Raw genomic sequence first — 17,583 nt, 5'->3', positions numbered from 1 at the left:
CCCCCCCCCCATCGTGTGGTGGAGGGGCGGGTAGGAAATGAGCACAGCGCCTGGGCTCCGCCTTTCTCCGCTGATTGGCGGGCGCGGGTGAGGTCACAATGGCCGGGTACGGGGCTCGAAGTTGCAACGTGAGGACGAGGGGGGAGAGCGCCGGGGGCGGGGGGGATGGGGTCAGGACTCCTGGGTTCCCTTCGCAGCTCTGGGGGGCGGGGGGTCTGGTGGGTTAGAGCAGGGGGGGGGCTGGGAGCCAGGACTCCTGGGTTCTCTCCCCAGTTCTGGGAGGGAAGGGGGGGTCTGGTGGGTTAGAGCAGGGAGCCAGGACTCCTGGGTTCTCCCCGGCTCAGGCAGGCAGGTGGGGGGAGGCGGTCTAGTGGTTAGAGCGGAGGGGGAGCCTGGGAGCTAGGACTCCTGGGTTCTCTCTCCAGCTCGGGCAGGGAAGGGGAGTGGGGTCTAGTGGGTTAGAGCAGAAGGGGCTGGCAGCCAGGACTCCTGGGTTCTCCCCAGTTCTGGGAGGGGAGGGAAGGGAAGGGGGGGTCTGGTGGGTTAGAGCAGTGGGGGTTGGGAGCCAGGACTCCTGGGTTCTCCCTGGCTCAGGCAGGCAGGTGGCGGGGGGGTCTAGTGGTTAGAGCGGAGGGGGAGCCTGGGAGCTAGGACTCCTGGGTTCTCTCTCCAGCTCGGGCAGGGAAGGGGAGTGGGGTCTAGTGGGTTAGAGCAGAAGGGGCTGGCAGCCAGGACTCCTGGGTTCTCCCCAGTTCTGGGAGGGGAGTGGGGGATTCAGGTCACTGGAGGCAGATAGCACCAGTCCCTGTGTCTCAAGTCCTGTCCCCTTATCTTTGCCCTCCCCAGCACCTTGCCACCGCCGTGCCAGCACCGGTGTGGGGTGTGAGCCGCCAGGAGACGGGGACTCCCCCATTATTGTGCAGGCAATCAGAATCACCCATGCCCGGACATGGCACCAAACTGGATTGGATCTGGCACCGGTCGGACTCTGAGCTCCCTCCGCCAGCTGCTCCTCCAGGCTGGGCCCCGGCACGTCCCCTGCGGGCAGAGAACCTCCTCCCAGGCTAGCAAATCCGACCCCGAGGGGCTGGGATGGAAAAGGACCCAGCTCAAGAACAAGGCAGAGAAGCGGAGGAGACAGCGGGAGAGGCTGGAGTCCATTGAAGCTGGAGTGGCCCGGAGGCAGGAGGTAGGGGGTGCTCTCCCCTGGCAGTCAGTGCTGGCCCCAGTGTAGTGCTAGGGGGCGCTGTGCTGCAGGGAATGGGAGTGGGGCTCAGTAGGGGGCGCTTTCCCCTTTCAGTCGGTGCTGACCCCAATGCTCTGTCTTGGGTGAAATTAAAGACCCCCTTTTAACTCCAGGAGAGGACATTGTTTTTCCTTTTCTGTGACCCTGCTTTGCAGAGTTGCTGGGCGCCTTCTATGCAGCTGCCCCACCCCAGAAGTGGCTGCATTTCAGCACTATGAGCGCAATACCTGCACAGTGTTGCTGTGGACTGTTTTCCCCTGGCAGCTCTACCCCAGAGGCGGCTGCATTTCAGTGCTACAAGATCAACCCCTGTGCAGTGTTGCTGGGGGCTGTTCCCCAGCTGCCCCACCCAAGAGATAGCTGCATTTCAGTTCAGAGCGACCTCCCCTATAAGTCTCCTCCGTGATAAATGTTGTTCTGTAGTGCGGCAAAGCCAGATCTATGCAATCATTCCTAGTATGGAACCTGGTTCATATCCCAGCATCCTCTTGGGTGTATTTGGTTTTTCCCCAGGTACCTCAGGGGCAGGCTAAGGTGTGGGCTCCAAAAGATGTGGTTCTGTATGACATCCCGACGGCCGCCGGTCAGAAGAAAGGTATGATGGGAAAATGTAACCCCTCATGGACCCCCTCTGCCCCACAGCTGGCGTGAGAGCGTTCTGTGCAGGGTCCATCCGTCTGCAGCCTTGCTGTGTCTCTCCATTTCTTAGACCAGACACTGCCCCTGCCCCTATAGAGACTTTGTTAGGGGCCTCTCTGTTCGTGGCTAACCGTATGCTGGGTCTCTCCCTAGACACTTCCGTGCCCCTGCCGGCTGCTTACAGCCCCCGCTACGTGGAAGCCGCGTGGTACGGGTGGTGGGAGAAGGAAGGATTCTTCAAACCAGAATATCAGGTAAAAACGTCCCACGGAATCAGAGTCCCACCCTTGACATGAGTGGTGACAGGGCTCAAAGCTGCACCAGGGGGCGCTGTGCTGCATGGAGCGGGGTAGGGGGGCTCAGCAGGGGGCACTCCCCCCTCACAGTGCTGACCCCAATGCAGCACTAGGGGGTGTTGTGCTACAGGGAGCAGGGCAGGGGGCTCAGCAGGGTGGGGTCCCCCCTCACAGTGCTGGCCCCAGCTGTGCAGTCGGGGGCGCTGTGCTGGTTAAAACACCCTCTCTCTGTGTCTCAGAGCCGGCAGCCCCATAGGAAACCAGAAACCTTCTCCCTCTGCATCCCCCCACCCAACGTTACGGGGTCCCTGCACCTGGGCCATGCCCTCACGGTTGCCATCGAGGACTCGCTGGTGCGATGGTGAGTAGGGGCTCAGGGGGGTGGGGAATGGGCTATGGGGCCTTTCCCCTCTGGCCCCGGGGCGGGGCACTGGCTGGCTCTCCTACTTGTGTTGCAGGCGCAGGATGCAGGGCTGCCAGGTGCTGTGGGTGCCGGGATCGGATCATGCTGGAATTGCCACTCAGGTGAGACCAGAGGGGAAAGGGACCGGGCGCGTCTACATTGCTGGGGTCTGGCGCCTCCCTGAGCAGCCGCAGAGAGGGCAATGGAAGCATTAGTCCACCTGCATGGCTGTGTCGGCATGAGGGGTCAGGTCAGCAGAGCTACAGTGCTCCGGGGCATGGGATTTTCACACCCCTGAATGATGGAACTAAGTAAGCCAAAATTGTAGGTCGGGTTATGGTGGGTGTGTGCTGGAGGGAATCAACGCTGTGCATGGTGCTGAAATGCAGCCACCTCTGGGGTGAGGCAACGGGGAGGGGGGACGGACAGCCCCCAGCAACACTGCACAGGGATTGCTCTTGTAGCACTGACATGCAGCCACCTCTGGGGTAGGGCAGCTGGGGGTCTCGTGCTGTGTGTGTTCCTGCTCTGTGTGTGTCTCCCTCTCTCTGGTGACGCTCCCTTCTCCCCCGGCAGGCGGTGGTGGAGCGCAAGCTGTGGAAGGAGCGGGGCGCCCTACGGCAGGACCTGACGCGAGGGGAATTCCTCGCCGAGGTCTGGAAATGGAAAGAGGAGTGAGTACAGCTATGGCGTCGCCGGCCTGAGTCCGTGCTGGGCTTGGCGGGGGCAATCGGGGGCGCTGGGCTTCAGAGAGCGAGACAGGGGCTCGGTGGGGGGCGCTGGCCCCAGTGCCCCTGTGTGGCGCTAGGGGGCGCTGTGCTGCAGGGAGCAGGGCTGGGGCTCAGGAGGGGGCGCTCTCCCCTGGCAGCTCGTGCTGACCCCAATGACCGAGTGCGGCACTAGGGGGCGCTGTGCTGCAGAGAGCGGGCTGGCACTTTCCCTTGGCAGTAAGTGCTGTAAATCAGTGTTTCTTTCTCTGATCAGGAAAGGGGACGAGATCTTCCGACAGCTCAAGGCTCTGGGGGCATCTCTGGACTGGGACCGAGTCTGCTTCACCATGGACGCTGTGAGTGTCTGATGTGCAAAGATGCCACTGTTCATGATCCAGGACTCCGGGGTTCTCTCCCCAGCTCTGGGAGGGGAGCGGGGTCTCTCTGGTTGGTCCCGAGACATGCCCACGCGAATGCAATTCCCTTCGCCCACCCAGGGGTTCTCAGCGGCTGTGGCAGAGGCGTTCGTGCGATTGCACGAGGACGGGCTGGTGTACCGCGAGCAGCGCCTGGTGAACTGGTCGTGCACCCTGCGCTCCGCCATCTCCGACGTGGAGGTGAGTGCGTGGTCTGGGGGGCAGTGCTGGGGATTGGGGGTGAGTTGTATCTTGGAGGGCTGTAGTTGGAGGAGACCAGTATGGTCCCACCACGAGTCTCGTGACGCAGTCTCTCCCCGGCAGGTGGAGACCCGGCAGCTCCGGGGTCGGACTCTGCTCCCTGTGCCCGGCTGCTCAGCCCCGGTGCCCTTTGGATTGATGTTCACCTTTTCCTACAAAGTGGATGGACAGGAGGGTGAGTTTCCAAGCTCAATACAGGTGGGTATGGCAGGTGTTCCCCAGCTGCCCCACCCCAGAGGTGGCTGCATTTCAGCGCTGGGTGAGCGATCCCTGTGCAGTGTTGCTGTGTGGGTTCCTCAGCAGCCCCGCCCCAGAGGTGGCTGCATCTCAGTGCCGGTAGGTGAGTGATCCCTGTGCTGTGTGACTCTTCCGCAGCGGCCCCACCCCAGAGGTGGCTGTGGTTTTTTTCATGGTAATAATCCAGCCCCATACGGTCACCCTCTTTCTGTCTCTCCCTTGCCCTGTCTCCGTTCTGGGGAAGACGAGGAGCTCCCCGTGGCCACCACCCGCCCAGAGACGATGCTGGGGGACGTGGCTGTGGCCGTCCATCCCGACGACCCACGGTTCATGGTAAGGGGTGGAGAGGGGGGGTGTCGGGGATGAAGGGGGCAGGGTGTCTCGCAGGTGAGAGGTCATCTCCATGGAGACAGGGTGGAGCCACTTTGGGGCAGAGGAGAATAAGTTGTCTCCTTGGAGAAAGGGGGTAGGGTTTGGGGGGAAGGCGGCATCCTCTCCATGGTGACAGGGAGTGGGTCTCATGGGGCAGAAGGGTGAAAAGTCATCTCCATGGAGACAGACTGGTGTCTCCTGAGAGACAGGGGCAGGGTCTCTTTGGGAGGAGAAAGGAGCTCATGGCTGTGGAGAAGAGGGTGTGGGCTCATGGGGAGGAAGGCAGAGTCATCACTACGGAGATGAAGTTCTTCGTCATGGAGACTGTCGTCTCTGGAGTTGGGGCAGGCTCTCTGGAGGAGAAGGGAGGGTCATTGCCGTGGAGTTGGGGGAGTGGGGTATCCATGGAGTTTAAAGTGGGGGATCACTGGAAGTGTCGGGGCATAATGGATCTTGGCTTTGATTCTCCCTTTTTATTTTGACAGCACCTGCACGGCAAGTGGCTCCGGCACCCATTCACTGGGCGCCTCCTGGCCATCATCACGGACCCCCTGGTGGAGCGAGACGTGGGCACAGGTAAGCACCAGGCCCCTCAGCCTTATCAGGTCTCCGAGTTGTGCACTGGCTGGAAGGTGGCTATATTGGTGTCAGGAGTGGGATCCAGGTCTCAGAGGTTCTTTCCTGTCCACTGTGCCCTCTGCAGGAGCCGTGAAGGTGACACCGGCTCACAGCCATGCCGACTACGAGCTGGGCAAGCAGCATGGGCTGCCCCTGGTCTCTGTGATCGGGGAGGATGGGGCCATGACAGCTGAGTGTGGAGACTGGCTCCAGGTAATGACACCCCTCAATCCTGACCCACAGCCCCCTGCTGTCCCAGCCCTGGACTCCCTCCCCCCCCCCTCATTTCTACTTGTGCCCCTCAGTCCCAAACCACAGCCCCTCTGTTTTACCCCTACTGCTCTGTTCCTTTCCAGGGCCTGAATCGCTTCATGGCTCGTGAGAAAGTGGTGTCTGCCTTGAAGGAGAGAGGCCTGTACCGGGGTATGAAGGATCATGCCATGGTGCTGCCCCTCTGCAGGTAGTACACCCCCTTACCGATGGAGCATGGTGCTGGAAAGCGGAGGGGGTTCCGTAGGGGATGCCCTCCCCTTGCTGTCAGTGTTATCCCCAATGCCCCAGTGTGGCGCTCGGGGGCGCTGTGCTGCAGGGAGGGGGTAGGAAGTACCAGGATATTACAAATGGATCTATTTCTCTTTTTCCATCCTACAGTCGCTCCGGGGATGTGATTGAGAACCTGCTGAAGAGCCAGTGGTTTCTCCGGTGTGAGGGAATGGCCCAGAGAGCCCTGGAGGTGAGGGGTCCCCTAATGGCCGCTCCCGCATGGCCACCACTTAGCACAGGGAGTCCTGACTCCCAGCCCTCCCCTGCTCTAACCACTAGTTCACCTGACCTTGATTTAAGCCGTGATGGTGCCTTCTTATTGGACTGTACAAATCCCTGAGGCATAGGCTGTAAGAGTTAATCTTGCTCTGGATGGGATTTACAGAAGAATCTCCTGATGGTGTTTGGTGGCAGTAGTGGGATACAGGATTCTATCCTGAGAACTTCCCTAGTTCTGGGAGCTGTAGTGCAGCTTGGTCTGTCTGCCCTCTTGGAGGTTCTGCTGTCTAAGACAGGTTAGCTCAGGGGTGGGCAAACTTTTTGGCCCGAGGGCCACATCTGGGTGGGGAAATTGCTTGCAGGGCTGGGGCAGGGGGGCGGAGTGCGGGGTGTGGGAGGGGGTGTGGTGTGCAGGAAGGGGCTCAGGGCAAGGGGTTGGGGAAGAGGAAGGGTGTGGGGTGCAGCAGGGGGCTCAGGGCAGGGGTTTCGGGTAGATCAGGGGGCTCAGGACAGGGAGTTGGGGTGCAGCAGGGGGCTTAGGGCAGGGAGTTGGGGTGCAGAAGGGGTTCAGGCTCCGGCCTGGCGCCGCTTACCTGGAGCTGCTCCGGGGTGACAGCAGTGCCCACCGGGCCCAGGGCAGGCTCCCTGCCTGCTGGCCCCGGCCCCGCACCGCTCCGGGAAGCGGCCGGCACCACGTCCCTGCGTGGCCCCTGGGGGTGGCAGGGTGTAGAAGGCTTCGCGTGTTTCCCTCTCCTGTGGGTACCTCCCCCGAAGCTCCCATTGGCCGTGGTAATCTGTTCCTGGCCAATGGGAACTTTGGGGGAGGTACTCACAGGCAAGAGCAGCCTGCGGAGCTCTTTGCCGCCCCACCCCCAGGGGCTGCAGGGACGTGGTGTGGCCACTTCCCAGAGCGGCACAGCGCCACGGGGGTGGCAATCCCACGGGCTGGATCCAGAGCCCCGAGGGGCCAGATCCGACCCGCGGGCCGTAGTTTGCCCACCCCTGGGTTAGCTCATCCGTCTCTGTCTCGCCCCTCAGGCCGTGGAGTCAGGGCGTCTGAAACTCACCCCGAAATTTCATGAGAAGAACTGGAGGACGTGGCTGTCCAACATCAGGTGAGGGGAGTTCTGCCCCACTCTAATCATTAGACCCTCCTCCCCCTCCAGAGCTGCAGATAGAACCCAGGAGTCCTGGTGTCCACCCCTACCTGCTGTTACCCACTAGACCCCATTCCTCTCCCAGAGTGGGGATAGAACCCAGGAGTCCTGGTGTCCACCCCTACCCGCTGTTACCCACTAGACCCCATTCCTCTCCCAGAGTGGGGATAGAACCCAGGAGTCCTGGTGTCCACCCCTACCCGCTGTTACCCACTAGACCCCATTCCTCTCCCAGAGTGGGGATAGAACCCAGGAGTCCTGGTGTCCACCCCTACCTGCTGTTACCCACTAGACCCCATTCCTCTCCCAGAGTGGGGATAGAACCCAGGAGTCCTGATTCCCAGGCTCCGCGCCTCTCCTTTCTGGAGCAGGATCCATGTTTGTCTAGTTTGTGAGCAACCCTACAATAACAAACTGGCTTGTCAATAATTCAAGGGGAAGGCTGGCTCCTTAGCTCAATCTGGAATGGCTCTCTATCACCCCTTGTGGCCAACTGGGGAACTGGCATGAAACAAAACAACCTTATTGGCTTTGTTGTTTGCTTTCTTGTAGCGATTGGTGCATTTCCCGACAGCTGTGGTGGGGCCATCAGATTCCAGCCTATCAGGCCTCTGTCTCAGGGTCATGTGACTTAGGCAAGGTGAGATATTTGCTTATCTGGCATGTTGTTGGCTGTGGGGGGAAGCTCCTGGCTATGCCAGCCCCAGCCTCTCCCAGCAGGGGGCGCTGTGGGGAGTCGGGGAGGGACGCTGGCTGTCGGGGAAGCTCCTGGTTACTCAACAGGGGGGACTTTAGCTCACTTACTCGCATCTCTTGTCACGCATTTATTAACAGGATGGGAGTGATGCATTGTGGGTAGTGGGCAGGACAGAGGCGGAAGCCCGCAGAAAAGCATCAGGGATTTTGAAGAAACCGGAAGAGGAAATGGAGCTGGTGAGAGGTGAAGAGAAGGGCCTCTAGGGGATGACTCTGGCAAGGAAGGAGGGGGTAAAGCCTCAAGTAACAAAAACTTCCCCCGTGCACTCACTTTTCACCCCTGTCTGCTTCAGGACCTTCTTTTGGTGGTTGCAGTGGGATACACAAAATTTCAACCATTTGCATAGGCTGTTACCCAGAATGCTTGGCTTATTCCAGAGCAGGCCTTGGTGTCCCCATTCTGGAATCGGGGGAATGCCCTGTAATTTTGGGGGTGCTCCTGAGGGCAGATAAACCCGGAGTTGTTTCCTGTAGTGACCCCAACTTGTTTCATACCCAGAGAAATTGGGGTAGTGCCCTACCCTAAGGGAGGCAGGCGAGACCATGCAGAGATAAAGGAAACTACCCAATACTGAGGAAGTCGTTTGTATTGTAGGGTCCCCAGGGTGCTGCTTCCTTTGCTAACCTACCAAGTCGCTCATTGGCCGATGCTCTGTGTTTGTGTCTCCAGATGCTGATGTCCTGGATACCTGGTTCTCTTCTGCTCTCTTCCCCTTCGCGGCCCTGGGCTGGCCCCGTAAGGTGAGCAACACAGAGAGCAAAGGGGACAGGTGGGATGCCGGGCTCGATGGGCCCATTGCTCTGCTCAGGGTTGGCTCACTCCTTCTCTTCCTCCCCCCGCAGGTTGGAGACCTCCAGGAATTCTACCCCAGCAGCCTCTTGGAGACGGGCAGCGACCTGCTCTTCTTCTGGGTGGCTCGGATGGTGATGCTGGGGGAGCAGCTGACTGGAGAGCTGCCGTTCTCCCAGGTATGCGGGGCAGGGACAGCCCAGGGCTGAGATAACAGGGGGGCTGTGGGTTGGGATCAAGGAGCGCCGGCAGAGCTATGGGGGGAATCCATGCCTGGGATAATGGGGTCTGCGGTTCTCTCTCTTTCCAGGTTTTCCTGCACTCCCTAGTGCGTGATGCCCATGGCCGGAAGATGAGTAAATCGTTGGGGAATGTTGTAGACCCACTGGACGTCATTCACGGGGCCTCCCTGCAGGTACCGCACCCGCCTCCCTCCCCGAGAGGCCCTACAACAACAAACTGACCCCTGCAGCATGCCAACAGAGCCCCAGAGAGACCCTGTGATGACAAACTGGGCCCTGCATCTCGTCCCCCACCCCAAGAGACCCTACAATAACAAACAAGAACCTGCATTTCCCGCCCCCCTCAAGAGAGACCCTACTATAACAAACTGGACCCTGCATTCCACCCCCAGAGAGACTCTGCAATGAAAAACAGGGCCCTGCATTTACCCGCCCCCCCACACCCTCCCGCCAAGAGAGACCCTACAATAACTGGCCCCTGCATATCTCTCCCCACCACCCCTACCATTCAGAAAAAACCAAACAACACAACATCCGTGCTCCAGGCACCCCTATAATACCAAACTGGCTCTCCCAGCCCCTCCAGGAGACCCTACAGTAACAAACTGACCTACACTCACCACAGACCCTACAAAAACACATCCCTCCCCGTCACGCCTGCCCCTGATGAGGCTCTCTCCTCGTTGCAGGATTTGCAGGGGAGGCTGCGAGATGGGAACCTGGACCCCCGAGAGGTGGCCATCGCTGTGGAGGGACAGGTGGGTCCTTCCCCTCCATCATCCTGCCCCACTGACCCCCTTCCCCCGTTCCCGTCAGTCAACTCCTCCCCTTCATATCATCACCCTTCCATTCCAGAGACGAGACTTCCCCCAGGGGATCCCCGAATGCGGCACTGACGCCTTGAGATTCGCGCTGTGCTCCCATCGAGTCCAAGGTGAGGGCAGGTGCCTTTCCCCTCTAGGGGGCGCTAGCTCTGACCCTGCCTCGGGTTGGGGGACTGGCTTGCTCAGAGAATGGGACATGGGGCCTTTCTTCTCTAGGGGGCACTGGCTCTGATCCAGCCCCAGGGCAGGGCACTGGCTGGATCGGGGCCTGGGATCAGGGCTTTTCCCTACTTCTCTATGTTGCCCCCAGGGGACGACATTAACCTGGACGTGGCCACGGTGCTGAGCTCCCGGCACTTCTGCAACAAGGTGTGGAACGCCGTTCGATTTACTCTGGGGGCCCTGGGAGAAGGGTTTGCCCCACGGACCCCGGAGGAGGTAATGGGGTGTTTCGGGGGTGGGGAGGAGTTACAAGCAGCATTGGTTCCCTCTGCTGGCTGTGGGTGGAACTCCAGGGGTCAGTATAATGGGGAGGAGGGGGCACAGGGTACCAATGGCTCCTTCTGCTGGGCACATGTGGTATTGCAGGGGGTAGTATAGTGGGTGAACATGGATGTATCTGGCACGGTCTGCTGGGTACAAGGTGCATGGCAGGGAGATGGGGAAATACTGGGTCTATGTGGTGCCCTCTGCTGGGCATGGGTGGTATTGCAGAGAGGCAGCAATGAGCCCCAGAGATTTCTGTAACTCGGGCTGGAGTCAATCCTCTATCCCTGCCAGGTCTGCCCCAGCTCCCCCATGGACCGATGGATCCTTAGCCGTCTCTACCACACTGCAGTGGACTGCGGCCAGAGGTTCGGGGAGTACGAGCTGCATTTGGTCACATCCACCATCCACCACTTCTGGCTGCACAACTTCTGTGATGTCTACTTGGTGAGTGAGTGTCTGTTCTCCTCTGGTCTGGATGGGAATCCTGCCTGCCCGGCTCTGCGTAGGGAGTTTTGTTCAATCTCGCCCTAGCCCCTGTTTCTGCCTGTTTATAAAAATTTATGCTCAAAAAGAAGCAGATCAGGATTGAGGGGCCTGGGAGGCCTGTGGGTCAGGATTGAGGGGTACAGGTAGACCGGGGGAGGGGGGGGATACCAAATGAGATGTCCCAGTGTCTTGGTCCCATCTATGAGATCCTTTGTTTATCCTTCCAACCTACCTATCTCACCCATCATCCAGTCTTCCACCCAACTTTCTAACATACCCACCCCAACGTAGCCATCCGACCGTCCGTCCAACCCAATGTAACCATCTGACCATCCGTCCAACACAGGCCAACCCATCATGTCCAACCACCTGTCCCACCTATCTAACCCATCCATCCAACACAACCTATCCACCCCACCGCCTAAGCTATCACCACCCCGATATACGGCCTCTCCCTCCCTTGGCAGGAGTCGGTGAAGCCCGTGTTGCGGAGCAAGGATCAATCCCGGATCCTGCAGACCCACCAGACGCTCCTCAGCTGTGCCGACCTGGGCCTGCGCCTCCTCTCGCCCTTCATGCCCTACCTGGCGGAGGAGCTGTGGCAACGGCTCCCCAAGCCGGATGCGGACTCTGCTCCCAGCATCTGCGTGGCCAGATACCCCAGTGCTGAGCAGCTGGTGGGTGAGCTCTGGGCGCCGAACGGGAAGGGGTGGCTCAGTGGAGAGGGGGTTGGGACCTGGGGGTTCTGAGTTCAGTTCCCAGCCCTGCCACTGCCTACCTGTGTCCTCATGGGCAAGTCACTGAATCTTTCTGGGCCTCTGTGAAACAGGAATAGTAATAATAATAACCCTCCCCTTGTCTAGTAGACAGTGAGCTCTGTGGGGCAGGGACTGTCTCTCCCTGCGTGTCTGGCCAGCGCCCGGCCCAACGGGGCCCTGATCTCAGCTGGGGCAGGGACTGTCTCTCCCTGTGTGTCTGGGCAGCGCCCGGCCCAACGGGGCCCTGATCTCAGCTGGGACTTTTCTATGTTACTGTAACACAATAATTAACAACAGCATCACAAGTGAGGGGTCACTGCTTCGTTACTGTAGCTTTGATTATAAACCCATGGTCTTTGCTAGCAGTAGGTATAAAGAGGCTGGGGTGTTTGGGCGTGGGGGCGAAACACTGGTTTGTTTTTGTGGGGTTGCTTATAACACTTGATATTTACTATCAGTAGATCCACAGAGCTATGAGCTGGCACTGGTTGGTTATTGTAAAGTTGCCAGGCACGTGTAGATCCGCAGAAGTAGGAGCCAATGCTGGTTTGTTATTGTAGGGTTGACCATAATCTCCTGGACTTTAAGAGCTGGAGAGAGCGCTTTGGGGGTGAGAGGTGCTGGTTTGTTACTGTAGGGTTGCTCATGAACAGTCAGCCCTGGACTCCAGTAGGACTTGTGGGAAGCAGCCTTAGGCAGTGCTGCTTCCTGGTGGGGCATGTCGGAAACCACTGAATTCCCTTCTCTTCGCTGCAGGCCCATTGGTGTCACCCCGCGGATGAGGACGACTTCCTGCTGGCGCAGGAAGTGGTGCGGGTGGCGCGCGCCCTGAGGGTGACCTACCGGCTGACGAGAGCCCGGCCACCCGGTGAGCAGGGGGGATCCCTGCCCATAGGGGCAGGAGGGAGTTCATTCCCCATGGCCTCTGTGCTGAGCTTGCCAATGACAGGCACTGGTTAGTGCCACCTGGGCTGGGTGTTCAGGAACCTGGCTAAATTGCCTTGTCCCTACAGGACACGGGGGTGGGGGTGTGTTGGGGTGCAGCCCATAGGGGACTTCAATTCCCAGCATGCACTGGGAGAGCAGCCTCATCCCATTGGCTGCCACCCTGGCTCTAGCACAGGGGTTCTCATTACATGGGGGGGTTGCGAGCTGTCCTCCTCCACCCTAAAGTCCGCTTTGCATCCAGCATTGATAATGGTGTTGAATATATAAAAAAGTGTTTTTAATTTATGAGGGGGGTCGCACTCAGAGGTTTGCTATGTGAAAGGGGTCACCAGTACAAACGTTTGAGGACTACTGCCCTAGCACCATCATGTCCACCTGATGTGATGGGTGTGGCCTGTGGGGGGACTACAATTCCCAGAATGCACTGGGAGGAGAGCCTTATCTTGTGAGGTTGCCCCATATGGGTAAGATGGTGGCTGTGCCCCACTGGGGGAGACTGCAATTCCCCAGCATGCACTGGGAGAGCAACCTTTCTACATTGGCCGCCAACCTGGCTCTAGCCCTGTTTGGTCCCTCCAACGCGGTGGGTATGGCCAATCAGGACTACAATTCCCAGCATGCCCTGAGAGGGCTGCCCTGCCCCATTGGCTGATGGGCTCTCTCTCTCTCTCTGTCCCTGCAGTCTACCTGGTGTGCTCAGAGCCAGCTGCCCACAGGGTGTACGAGGAATATAGGGAGCCCCTGCAAACCCTGTCCCTGGCTGACTCTCTGGAGCTTCGCCCCTCCTCCAAGGGGGCGGAGCCTCCTGTAGGCTGCGTGCGGGGGAGAGTGAACGACCACACTGAGATCTATATGGACCTGCAGGTAAGAGCCAGACACAAACTTCAGGCATCAGGGCAGGTGGGATGGAGGGCAGGGGGTCAGGACTGGATAGTGTTGCTCAGTGAGATGCATTGTGGGAGAGGTTATGGCTTCCTCTGGCCATTGCAACAGGTGGGATACTGGGCTAGATGGGCCCGTGGCTCTAATCTGGGGTGGCAGGGAAGGATCCCAGGCTAGATGGGTCCCTGGGACCTTGCGTTTGGTGATGGGTCAGAGGAGGCCGGGGAGCAGTGTTCAGAGATCAGGGGCCCGTTGGGGAGAAGGCACAGAGCTGGTCAGGAATGTCCTGATGGTGAGACAACTCAGGCTCCAGTTCCCATTGCCTAGGGGGTTAACTAGGCTCTTGGCTTGAGGTTGCACCACATCCCTCAAGGAAATTATTTCCCTAGTGGGACTGTGGCTAATTGCCGTAATGGGTATACTCTGAGATTGAACCTGGGACCTGAAAAATCCATCCTCAAGCCCTTCTGCTAAAGGACTCCTCCCCGCACACCACTAAACTGTGGTGTTGGCAGCAGGATGCTATACCCACTGTCACCTCTAGAGGATGACATGGTCACACATTAACCAGGGTGTCCGTCCTATTCCTGGAAGGGTCTGTTATACCCAGTGTCACCACTAGAGGGTGACATGATCACACACGTTTAACGCTTGTATTACTCTACACCTGGCCGTTTCTTATCCTTTCCTGACAATCCCAGGGCCTGGTTGACCCCGAGGCAGAGCTCCCCAGGCTAGCGTCCCTTAAGAAGAAGCTGGAGCACCAGATCTTGGAGCTCACAGCACGGACCCAGGCATCTGGCTACCAGGAGAAGGTCTCGCCAAGAGCCCGGGCAGAGTGTCAGCAGAAGGTGATGGATGGCAGTGGCTGGTGGGGTTTATGTCTGGTTGAAATGCTTTTAAAATATTTATTCAATGGGGAAAAAAAGCCTTTTTCCTACATTCACATTTTTGATTATTATTTTGTGACTATTGGGGGGGCGAGGGAGTTAAATTTTTTAAAGCAAAACATTTTTCCTGAAAATTTTGCTTATCTTTAATCAAAACTTTCTCTTTGCTTTCCCCAAGTTTCAAAAGTAACAATTTTTTTTTTGATACCCATTTGTTTTAAATATTTCCAGTGGATTTTTTTTAACCCCACCCTGTGATTTCAACGGACTCAGATTAATAAAAGAAACCATTTGAGAGATTTCTTAGGAAATGAGAAACGAACACATTCGATTTTAAACCAGGCAAAAAGGGCAAGAAAAACCATTTTTGAATTTTCAAAATTTCTTAGGCAACCGTTTTTCTTCTGTATGTATGAGAGAGAGAGAGAGAGGCTTGATCCAGCTGTTGGGGTGTGTGTTGCGAGCGCATATATTCCTCTGTGTGTGTATACGTGTGTACATATTTTACCGTGTGTATGCGTAAGTGTATTTTCCATTCCGGCACTAGAGGGGAATGTGTGATGCCTATTTTAGCCACTGGGGGGTGACCTTGAGAGAGAATTTGGAAGGGTGTCCATGCGCCCATGTACAAATAACAGGTGAATTTGGAGGTAGGGTGGATATGGGTGTATGTGTGTGAATAGATCCCCATGAAGAGTGAATTTGGAGGTGGGGGGGTGTCAGGGTTTGGGGGGGCGGGTGTCAGCGATGGAGGACGTGACTACGTTGGTCAGATCTGGATTCCCCTCTCCCTCCCCCCGGTAGATTTCCTCTCTCCGGACTGAGCTGGTGCAGCTGAATCAGGCCCTGGAGAGCTTCGGCCGCATGGCAGCAGGGTTGGGAACACCTCCATCAGCGGCTGTTGAATGAGTCACCTCTGGGCAAACTGGATCCATCACTGCTGGATGTGGAAGGGACCCAGGCGATCGGGCAGCCAGAGGCCGGGCTCTAATGCTGAGGATCAACGTGGCTGAGATGCGAAGAGTCTTGAAGGCCTGTAGGGGGCCAGCTGCAGGGGGTCACTCGTGCTGCAGAGCAGGACTGTGGGTGCGAAGTACCAGAGCACAGGTGCAGACTACTCTCCCCTGGCCACCAGGGGTCACACTCGTGCCACGGATGGTGCAAACAAGCCAATTTCTAAGGGGCAGAGGAAACTGCCCTGTCTGGGTGCATGGAACATCCCTTGTCCCCCTCTAACCTCAGGGCAGGGCTCACTTACCTCTAGGGGGTGCCGTGACCCTCAGGCTCTGCTGCTCTCCCCCCTCCCCCCCCAGGGCAATTCAGACTGAATGACCTCTGGGCTTGGATTTCCCACAGGATCCACCCCAGAATCAGCTTCTGTTTGTCAAACCAGGCGCATCCCGGTGGGCAGATGTCACGGATCTATAGCACATTCATCTCTAATGGCTCTGGCTTTTATGGAAATGAGGCGGGGCCCCTCGGGCTTCTGGGAAAATAAGCCAGCGGATCGGTGGGGAAGTTGGGTCACCCATTAAAACTGATGGGGAACTAATCTGCTCTCTGAGGTCTGAGCTGCTTTTATAGCGTAGCCTGAAGACACAAGCCTGTGTGTGTGTTGTGGTTGTCACCTGGGCTTTTGATTGTGTATGTATTATATTGATGAGATCACCCCATTTCAAAAAAGATATATTGGAACTGGAAAAGGTACAGAGAAGGGGCAACAAAAATGATTAGGGGTATGGAACAGCTTCCATCAGAGGAGAGATTAATAAGACTTGGACTTTTTAGCTTGGGAAAGAAATGACTAAGGGGGGGGATATGACTGAGGTTAATAAAATCGTGACTCATGTAGAGAAAGTAAATAAGGAAGTGTTATTTACTCCTTCTCATAGCACAAGAACAAGGGGTCACCTAATGACATTAATAGGCAGCAGGTTTAAAACAAACAAAAGGAAGTATTTCTTCACACAACGCACAGTCAACCTGTGGAACTCCTTGCCAGAGGATGTTGTGAAGGCCAAGACTTTAACATGGTTCAAAAAAGAACTAGATAAGTTCATGGAGAACAGGTCCATCGATGGCTATTAGCCAGGATGGGCAGGGATGGTGGCCCTAGCCTCTGTTCGCCAGAGACTGAGAGTGGCCGACAGGGGATGGATCACTTGATGATTCCCTATTCTGTTCATTCCCTCCGGGGCATCTGGCATTGGCCCTGTTGGAAGACAGGATCCTGGGCTAGATGGACCTTTGGTTTGACCCACTGTGGCTGTTCTTATGCCGAGACCTGCAGGCTACAGTGCGGGGGGGGGGGACGTGCTACCTCTTCAGACAGCAGCACGATATAATTATCGTTGTGTATGAAAGGGGGTGTGTCTCCTTATGGGTTGCCACCTAGCTGCTGCCCCTGTGTACAGCATACTAGACCCACCACTAGGAGAGGATCCCCATTAGGTCAAACAGAGATGTGGGAGTTCTGGCTTGGAAGCATCAGGATTCTAATCCTGGCTCCCCAGTCCAAGGTTGTTACAGATGGGGAAATTGAGGCACAGAGTGGCTAAAGGACATGCCCATGGTCACACAGGGAGTCGGTGGAAGAGTGGGGATTGAACCTGGGTCTCTGGAGTCTCAGCCTAGCAGGGCAACTGCACTGGGTAAATAGGTGTGAGCTGGAGAAGTAATATAAGTGTCAGTGGGCTAATAGGACAAGGATGGGTTTGGAGTTAAGGCACTTGAGTGGGATTCAGAAGATCTGGGTTCAATTCCCACCTTTGGCAGTGTGTGTGTCTGAGTCACTGCATTGCTCTGTGCCTGAATTTCCCCTGCCTCTTTGTGGCAGGGACTGTCTCGCGCTATTTGTCTCTGGGCAGCGCCCGGCACACCGGTGCCCTGATTTCAGCTGGGACCTCTGGGTGCTACCATAATACACACAAGAATATTGGATGAAACTGATTCAACACAGTATATCCTCCTAGCAATGGCTCTTTCCAGACCAGATCCAAGGCCCCTTGGCAGGGAGTGTTGTGGGGGCTGACTTGGCTCTGGGAATATACTCGGGGTTGCTCATCTGGAGGTCGGCTCTTGGCACTTAGAAAGGCAATGAGTTAATTAGAAGGGCAACAGCCAGATTCACAGAGGATTCAGGACTCCTGGGCTCCACTCAGAGGGGAGTGGGGGCTACTGGGTTAGGGCAGGGGACTTGAGGGTTATGAGATCAGGCCACTGGCTTATGACGTGGTGGGAAGCAGAGTTGCTAATGATCGTGTTTGAAACTGTGATCAGTAGACTGGAGAGATTGACCTGGATATCTATTCTGGAGCAGCTCCCTGAGTCGGCAGTAATCTGGAATAAAAATCATTTTATACTGGAATAATTACAGTGCTCAAACTCCTACTAATGCAACC

The 17,583-nt window shown here is 57.2% G+C and overlaps 1 protein-coding gene across 2 annotated transcripts; it reads left to right on the top strand.

The window, feature by feature from the left end:
- Positions 1-12: 12 nt before the first annotated feature.
- Positions 13-17,552, top strand: VARS2 (valyl-tRNA synthetase 2, mitochondrial). 2 transcript variants are annotated; one of them, XM_084646860.1, is made up of 30 exons: positions 13-128; positions 847-1,189; positions 1,760-1,841; positions 2,039-2,139; positions 2,421-2,542; positions 2,640-2,706; positions 3,161-3,258; positions 3,569-3,650; positions 3,792-3,911; positions 4,035-4,146; positions 4,453-4,541; positions 5,066-5,156; positions 5,284-5,411; positions 5,555-5,658; positions 5,850-5,931; positions 6,999-7,075; positions 7,670-7,757; positions 7,952-8,057; positions 8,544-8,614; positions 8,717-8,842; positions 8,974-9,078; positions 9,595-9,663; positions 9,761-9,839; positions 10,040-10,167; positions 10,510-10,662; positions 11,172-11,381; positions 12,219-12,330; positions 13,093-13,274; positions 13,994-14,143; positions 14,987-17,552. In XM_084646860.1, the coding sequence occupies exons 2-30, from the start codon at positions 950-952 to the stop codon at positions 15,089-15,091; spliced, it is 3,279 nt and encodes a 1,092-aa protein (XP_084502986.1). In that variant the 5' UTR covers positions 13-128; positions 847-949; the 3' UTR covers positions 15,092-17,552. The 2 variants fall into 2 exon arrangements, with proteins under 2 accessions (XP_084502986.1, XP_084502987.1); XM_084646861.1 differs by having other exon boundaries at positions 77-106.
- The last annotated feature ends 31 nt before the right edge of the window (positions 17,553-17,583 follow it).

This window comes from Lepidochelys olivacea (genome assembly GCF_965140295.1).
Source record: "Lepidochelys olivacea isolate rLepOli2 genome assembly, chromosome: 14".
Taxonomy (NCBI): domain Eukaryota; kingdom Metazoa; phylum Chordata; order Testudines; family Cheloniidae; genus Lepidochelys; species Lepidochelys olivacea.
The sequence above is the reverse complement of the archived record's forward strand: the minus strand, read 5'-3'. Positions and strand labels throughout refer to the sequence as shown.

Bases quoted from the DNA above. Each gene is read 5' to 3' on its own strand.
- VARS2 (XM_084646860.1), top strand. From the start codon at position 950: ATGGCACCAAACTGGATTGGATCTGGCACCGGTCGGACTCTGAGCTCC. The intron at 2,543-2,639 runs GTGAGTAGGGGC...CTTGTGTTGCAG, and splicing joins GAGGACTCGCTGGTGCGATG to GCGCAGGATGCAGGGCTGCC. The intron at 5,659-5,849 runs GTAGTACACCCC...TCCATCCTACAG, and splicing joins ATGGTGCTGCCCCTCTGCAG to TCGCTCCGGGGATGTGATTG.